The 8,005-nt window shown below is 34.0% G+C and overlaps 2 protein-coding genes across 2 annotated transcripts in view; both read right to left on the bottom strand.

Moving 5' to 3' along the window:
* Positions 1-3,342: 3,342 nt before the first annotated feature.
* LOC105618269 lies at positions 3,343-4,642 on the bottom strand. The gene is made up of 2 exons (XM_012199809.1): positions 4,392-4,642; positions 3,343-3,860 (listed from the first exon to the last, which is right to left on the bottom strand). Exons 1-2 carry the CDS (start codon positions 4,640-4,642, stop codon positions 3,710-3,712), a joined length of 402 nt encoding a protein of 133 aa, XP_012055199.1. The 3' UTR covers positions 3,343-3,709.
* A 1,783-nt stretch (positions 4,643-6,425) lies between these two features.
* Positions 6,426-8,005, bottom strand: part of LOC105618268 (WASH complex subunit strumpellin) — a 4,948-nt gene continuing 3,368 nt past the window's right edge. Inside the window, 6 exon segments of the mRNA XM_012199808.1 lie at positions 6,426-6,579; positions 6,669-6,822; positions 6,904-7,127; positions 7,190-7,373; positions 7,464-7,726; positions 7,799-7,984. Of these exon segments, the coding sequence (XP_012055198.1) occupies positions 6,426-6,579; positions 6,669-6,822; positions 6,904-7,127; positions 7,190-7,373; positions 7,464-7,726; positions 7,799-7,984 (1,165 nt within the window).

Raw genomic sequence — 8,005 nt, 5'->3', positions numbered from 1 at the left:
ATACACACACACACATTATATTATATATATATATATATATATATNAAGGAAGCTTTAATAATGGCATATCCTAGTAGCGTAACTCACATTTAATGATTGTTTTTTGGCAAAATATAATTCAATTAGTCATTAAAATTCATTACAATAGGTAACATCTATCAATACAAGCTCGTGTTTTCTTTAAAAAAAAAAAGAAAAAAAATTTTTCAGACAATTACCTTACTTTCTTCCTTCCAGAATTAAATTTTGCCATTGTGATGATTCCGATGATTATTAAGAGCGTTAATTCTATGATAAACTTTAAAAAACTTATACTGTGTGTAACGTGTGCACATGTTATAAAACGTTAAAGAATCCACAGTATCGATTGCAGTAATATTGCTCAATTAATAAATAAAGCTGGAGCAACTTCCAGTTCATTAAACAGATCCTATATAGCGTACAGAGATCCATCTAACATCGTGTATCAAGACTTCTTTTTTTTTTAGTCCAAGTTGTACATTCATTTTTATTTACAAGGAGATAAAAGACACTACAAAAAAGAGGTCTGTTCTTTTGCAACTGAACTTGTTGCATCTCATTCAACATAGATCTTTAAAGAATGTCTTAAAGACATCTTTAGAATGTCTTAAAGACATCTTTAGAAAACATTCTAGAGAATATTCTCAGAATTCTTTAAATAAAGTATAAACACAGTTTATCTTTCTTCTCTTTTTCTTCACGTTGAAGAAAAACAGAAGATAAAGATAAAGGTGCAAAAAGTTCAATTAAATTTTCAAGCAGAAGACATAGTGATTTTTTTCAGCAGAAAAAATGCTTAGTGTGATTCTTTAATATGATTAAGTTCTACATTTAGATTCAGTGAAGAACTAAAGCAAGAACTTATCATATTAAATTGAACGCTCATTGGTTCTCTTTGTCGAATGCAGCCAGTATAATAGTGGTCATTTTATCCTTAACATTGAGGATAAACAATGAGGGTATAATAGTTGCTTTTCATTTTCACATAAATGACTGTAATCTAAAGTTATATATTTTATATTCAGATAATGATGTCATTGCTTGCTTACTCAACAAAGTTATCACACAACAACATAGATTTATGGAGAGGGAGACTTTTACTTTTAATATTAATTAACAAGACTCATTAAAACACATTATAGATAAAAACTCAATTGAGTCTTATATGTCATAATGAAAAGTAACATGCGATGTCAATTGACATCACAAATGAAAATTATTTAAGTTTTAGTTTAAATGGAAAGCAACTACTGATTCATATAGTTTATATTGTCACCTGTCTCTTGCCAGAAAGCACTCATAAAGAACATACCTAAAATAATAAGAAAGGCTTTTTGGAGCCTTCTTTTCCTTCCAGAAACAATGTACAATACCTCGCTGTTATGCCAGTGCAGATTACGTGTTATCTCCGTGCATGCAGTACCTATCAAAAAAAAATATTTTTGAAGTAATTTTCGGTTGAAGAGAATCCTTTTAACTCTTCCTTTAGGTTATACGGCACAGGGTCACGCGCGATGAAAAGTTAAAACGCGATAAAAGGTGACGTCCACGACAGTCCACAATTACTGCAATCGAGAGGCTGCGACGTGAAGAACATGCGGGGCGTGAATGTGCGGGCGTGCAAGCGTGAGTTTTTTTCGGGATGGCGTTCAGTTTGTGGGGGGTGGAGGATGGGAGAATAGGAAAGGGGAGGGGGGAGCTAGCACAGGTCGGCACCGTTATCGTAACCGTGTCCTGCTTGAGTACGGGACGTCGGCGGGGCATTCTTACCTTGGTCACGCGGTATTGCGAGGCCTGCGCGGGGCCTCAGCGGAGACTCAAGACTCTAACGAGGCTTCAAGGCAGTCGGCGTCACCCGCGATGCTGACGTTTCTCTCAAGTCACCGAGCGTGACGAGACTCGGCGGACTCGGGGACTCGTGTCCTCCACGACGGCGCTTGGCGACACGAATTCTGCAGTCTGGTCTGCCGCAAGAAACACGTCTCGGATTCCTTAAATTCTTGCTCTAGGATCACTCTAGGACACTCTAGGCCAGTTCGTGGCGCAGGTAATACCGTCAGTCCGCTACCCGGTCGTCGCGCAATTGTCGCGAGAAGAACAAAGCACGAACGTCGAGATGAAGAATAGAGACTGCAGAGAACCGAGAGAAAACGCACGTCCGTTTTACGACCATAGGTTACCAATATTGCTAGATAGACATGCGAATACGCTCATTTATAAACAGATATGTCAGGAACTGACCAATCGGCTACTGAGCGGTTGTTCTCTCATTGGTATATAATCATATGATCGGTTTTTATAGGTAAAGAATGGCTGTGTTTAGTACAGAAAACTAATCAGTTAGCGCTTAGTGATTCTTTAATACGATTGATTCCTATACTTAGATTTAGTGAAGAACTAAAGGCAAGAATTAAGGGCAAGATCATCAGACAGCCAATGGCTTCAGCAGACTCAACAATTGAGCAAGCGCTCGTTGTTATTAGTGTATTCTTTTAAATCATCCAATCAGCATTTTAGATCTAGAAGAATATATCAATAGCAGCGAGCGTTTATTCAAGTGTTGAATTCGCTGAACGCAACCATTGGCGGAAATCCCGTTACGTGTGTGAGATTTCGACCAATCGAATATCAGAAATAGAGCTCATTTGTAGCGTGAATGAAAATTTGTTTATTTGGCTGAACTAATGTACTTTTTGGAATTTAAAATAAAATAATGTTTATTGAAAGCGAGGAAGAGAGTTCTAGTACAGACTAGTGCAGGAACAGAAAACAGACAGAACATGAATCATGTAAATTTCAAATGAGCTTAAAACTTGATTGGCTGACAAATCCCTTTACTATTTTCAATTCACTAAACATCCATGGAAGTCGGAATGGATTAAACTGTCTAATTCTACTCTGTCCATAGGATCTTAATTGATAAGATATTTTTTAAATATTTCGTAACAAAAATAGTTTTAAAATTATCTTCTTTATTTTATTTTTCAATTTAAGCATTAAATTATTGAAAAAGTGATTGTGAATTGTTGTTGTTTTATTGTGGAATATATAACTTATAAGATAATATATATTATAATATATAACTTTAAAATTAAGCAATGTATTAATTAATATATATAATTAACAATAATTCATAAAAGTTAATGATGCAATAATTTGGAATACAAACAGAGAATACGAGATTTCAAACATTGTTATATTTTCCAAGAATCTATTTATTTAAGGCAGGTTTGAGATCGATACAGCAATTCAAGATATCTCATTATGTTTCATATATTGCAGCTATATTCTAATTTGGAGATGGAAGATAACAGAATAATATTCCAAACAGGAATGTATATTTATTTTTCCATCATTTTCATTTCCGTATTCTTCGATTTTACACACATATATCTTTAATGATAAAAAAAAGAAACAATACTATCAATTATATACATATATATTGAACATTGTTCTAAAAGTTTATTATCGACTATATGTTGTCAGATGAAAAAAAGAAAGAAACTATAATATTACTCGTTATTTCTTCGTCGCGTAGAAATTACGAGGATGGAAAGACGTCTACACGATAAAACGCTAAATATAAGAACATATATTATGTTTCAAGGATATTATATCGAACGTTTCGTCTAAGAATCTATAAAGATGGACGCCCTAAAACTCATCGTTTGCGGTTCGATCGCAAGGATTAAAATAGCTCGAATGTTCTCCCAAGTCTCGAGGGTTCCGTCATTGACTCTCCTTGCTCGCTCTGGTCATTTTGCATCGATAGCTGCATCAATTTATCAGCCAATGCAGGATTCGTTTGCATCAGTCGAAGTAGTCTATCCACAGACGCACTGCAATCAAGTTATTTCATGTCTAATAAAACTTCTTGCGATTTTGATAATGGTGCGTTGAAAATCAGTGATCGATTAAATCCCAACTAATTTAATCGACAATTATTTCAAATGGCAAATTTTTTAAACACAACATATTTTTTAATATCATTCATTATTGACTTTTTTTTTCAACGCATTCAACAACTAATAATTAATTTTATATTAATATAATTTCACATTAATAATTTTATATTATATTTATAAATTGTTGATTTTTTTTTGATATATTACTTTAATTATCAATTGAATTAATCGCAGTTGGTCAAAATCATCCCAAATTGAATAAAAATTCTCTCAAACGTGCTCATTTCTTTTTTGTATGTATTTCCTTTATATATCCAATGAGTTTTGACGCTTCGTTAATTTATAATGAAAATATACGAGAATTTCTAATTTAATCCGACGCGAGACGCTTCCAATATTTGATCTTTTTTTTATGATATCACTTGCAGAGTGAGTTAATTAATTGAAATTAATTGAAATACTTACATATGCGAGAGGTTCCTCAGAATAGATAACAGGTCTCTGTCGCGTCCACTAACATCTGATAGGATTTCCGCGGGACCGTCCCTCTTTCCAAATCCGATCGCCGTGGAGATATATTCCGGTTTGAAGCCGCGGATCTCTCTCAGCTTCGTCCGATGTTTAAAGAAATGAGGGTACTTGCTATCCTTAGTCGCGGTCGCTATGATAAAGGATCCCGTGACGAACATCAACGCGATCACTAACGTCGTCCGCATGATTTTCTGAGGCAAAAAAAGAGATACAACGAATGCGATAATGAATGTTCACAATAAATAAAAAAATTAATATATAATTATTATATATATATATATATATATCTATATTTTTAAATTATAGTCTTCCATTGTGTGAAAGTTCGCATTTGTCATTAATACATTTCGATTTCAAGCGACATGTATTTCTTAATAATTCTTACAAAATATGAACTTCTTACGAGATCTTGTCAAAATATCGGAACATTTGCGTATAATATTGATCTACGCAGACGTCATTATTACGCAAATAATGATATCTTAATTAGAATTTATACTTACTGCGATACCACAGAAATCAATTAAGACGCACAATATTTAGATACATTTTTAATTTTAATAATAAATTCTAAAGTTTACCAATATATATTAGTAGAAGTAAAATCATAACTTTTCGCTTGGAACGTCCCATTAGAAATCAAAGCATTAAATATTAAATTATTGAGAACAAAAAGAGATAGATTATATTATGTCAGCTAAATAAAAGGGGTCGATTATATAATATGTATCTTGAAACGAGATGAAAATGGCAAAAGTGAGCGAATTTGCTAGGATATTTATAATTTTATTGGTAAACACATATAGTAAATTTATTCACGTTTGTAATTTTCATCTCGTTTCAATATATATAATCTCTCAGATGTGTGAAATAATAATTTTTTAAATAACTTCCAGGTCGGAATATCCAAGTTTCAACACGAGAAGCTTTTTATAGATTTTTCAACATATTTTTTTCATACAATTTAAAAAATAATTTAAATCACGATTATCTTTTTTACCAGATTTAATTAAAATTTTTAAAAAATTCAAAACGCGACATGCCCGCATTCAAAACGAAAATCGTCTGTATATGTGAAACAACGTCTCTAATTTCGGTATATTTCTTCCCGCAGGTGCGAGATAATCGGGATAAAATTTTAGCGATACGCGCTGTCTACGTTGGACTCAGATTTTCGATGATCTCAGAGGAAGAAACGTCGACTTGATTCGTGCGTGTGAAAGCCGAGGACTGGGCTCGGTGACAATTTCGTGTCGCTTTGTACATAGCCGCCGACGTCGGCGTCGCGACCGCCGGCGACGCCCGTCGTAGCCGCCGTCGATGCTGACGGAGCCGCCAGGCAATCGTACTTTCTATTAATTTCTTTAATGCACTCGGCCAATCGATGTTTTATCGTCGCATTGAAATCTCCGCCGACGAGATGGCTGCAATCGTAGGCGAAAGTACATACAAAGATGTATGTGAGCTAACAAAGATACAAAGAAGCATCAAAACCACCGCCGTCGCCGCCGTCGCCGTCGTTGCCGCCGTTTATGCGTCGTCTAGCCGCCAATGCGTATGCGAAATTTCTCTGCAGTATACAACGATCCTTCTCCTGAGGACACTTTTCGTGTTGACGATGCGCCACGCCCACGCTTTTACTTAATTCACATCGTAAACTACATTTGCCGCATGCGGTTTTTTGCGAGCGTTAGATCTGGCCGATAATAAATTAAAAAAGGAAACTTAATTAAATTGCGCAAATAAATTGTAATTTCCTAAGTGGTCGAACTTTTCAATTACAAGGAATTCTGTGCGATAGATATATTTCTGCGAAGCGTAAACTGATTAACACGATCCTTTTAATTTTCTTTTTATTTACACAAAATATATATACGTTTTTATAATATAGAAATATATATGTATATAATAATGTATATATGATCATTTACAATATGTAATATTATTTCATGAATTTCGGACACAGCGTCATTTTGTCATTTTGACCAAGGAGTGATCTAAAACAACAACAGGTATTTCTTTAAGAATAAGAGAACGTGGAATGCCAGAATATTTAACAAAAAGCTCCAAAAAATGAAGATTAGTAGCCCCTTCAGTTTCTGCATCACTTCCCGCTTTCATACTGAAAAAAACATTCCCGCGTTAGTATTACCTATCTCAAGCAATGTTGTATTGTTATATACAATATTAAGATTATAAAATTATGCTTACCTCTCTACAGTGACAAACGACAGGACGTACATGCAAAGATATTTTACGTAACGATTCATCACAGAAATGTGAAATTGACGAAGAATCGTTTGTATTCCTATGGCAAATACTACAGCGTCAACGGAATCTTGATATTTCTTGCTTAACAGACTTGCTACAATAAGTCAAATGTTTGTAAACATTATTTATTTTATTACAGATGTAATTATATATATATAAAACGATATAATTATACCTGTATTTTTGCAATAGAATAATTTATTCAATTGCGACACTGTAAATAGGAAAATAATAATAGCTATATTATCTATCTTTGGTGGCTTGATATAAACTTTGTTATGTGGATCACTGATGCCAGCCCAGTCTAATCGCACGCTAAGTTCATGAAGTAATTCGCTTTTCTCCGGCTCAGTTTCATTGTTGATATTATCTTTTTTCGCTATTTCGCATAAAACGGCTCTACAAAAGAATTAAAAAAGAATTAAAAGAAATCGCAAAATTGTAAATTAATTTCTACGTACGTATTCAATGTTCGAAGCGCTGCTTCCATATGCTTCGCTTCAAATTTGCACGCAGTGTTTAGTTCATACGCTATTTTTTTCCTCAGTAATTGATAGTGACCTATTTTTAATGCCCACTCAAGCGCTGATGACCACAATTTACTACTGCTAGCGTTTATAGAATTGTGAAGTTTCGTAATGTTACCTAAGGCACATACGCGATACTTTATATAAATACATGTTAATTATCTTTATTTTCGTTATATGTATATATTTTTCTAATGCGAATTCTTACTTTTAGCACTATCTAAAGAATTTAAAGTGGTCTCACAATCTTCTAACAACGATAGCCATGTTTTGTTCCGTATACTCTTTTCTATATAGTGAACTAAAGCTTCCAGTTCTATGACAATGAAGAAGGAGATAAGCTTATCTAGTCCCGATAATCCTGGCGTGCCTATCGTTTCTAATATCACCGAGAAAACCTTGTAATTTAAGACCTCATTCTGTGTTTTAATGTCATACCATGCTAGAGAATGTTCTATGTACACAATGGTTCTGAAAAGACATAAGCCGGTTAGAGATGTAGTACAATTTTTTTATAAAAGCGAAATACAAATAACGTAATACCGTGGATCAGTAATACGGATAAGCTCTCTGGCAAGTCTACCCATGAATGTTAAAGAGCTACTATCGGTTGAAAAGGCGTGCTTATCTTCTTGAAATTGTCTCCATGATTTTCCTGGCACCCAGGAAGAGCCCATACGTTCTTCTTCGACTGCATTGTTTATAATATATGTGATCTAAGGATGCGCATATTTAGAATAGAATTTACAT

This window comes from Atta cephalotes (genome assembly GCF_000143395.1).
Source record: "Atta cephalotes unplaced genomic scaffold scaffold00016, whole genome shotgun sequence".
Classification (NCBI taxonomy): domain Eukaryota; kingdom Metazoa; phylum Arthropoda; class Insecta; order Hymenoptera; family Formicidae; genus Atta; species Atta cephalotes.
This window is presented reverse-complemented; position numbering and strand designations above follow the sequence as displayed.

Coding starts and splice junctions, on each gene's coding strand:
- LOC105618269 (XM_012199809.1), bottom strand. CDS start 4,642: ATGCGGACGACGTTAGTGATCGCGTTGATGTTCGTCACGGGATCCTTT. Junction 3,861..4,391: donor CTGAGGAACCTCTCGCATAT/GTAAGTATTTCA, acceptor ACTTGATTGCAG/TGCGTCTGTGGATAGACTAC.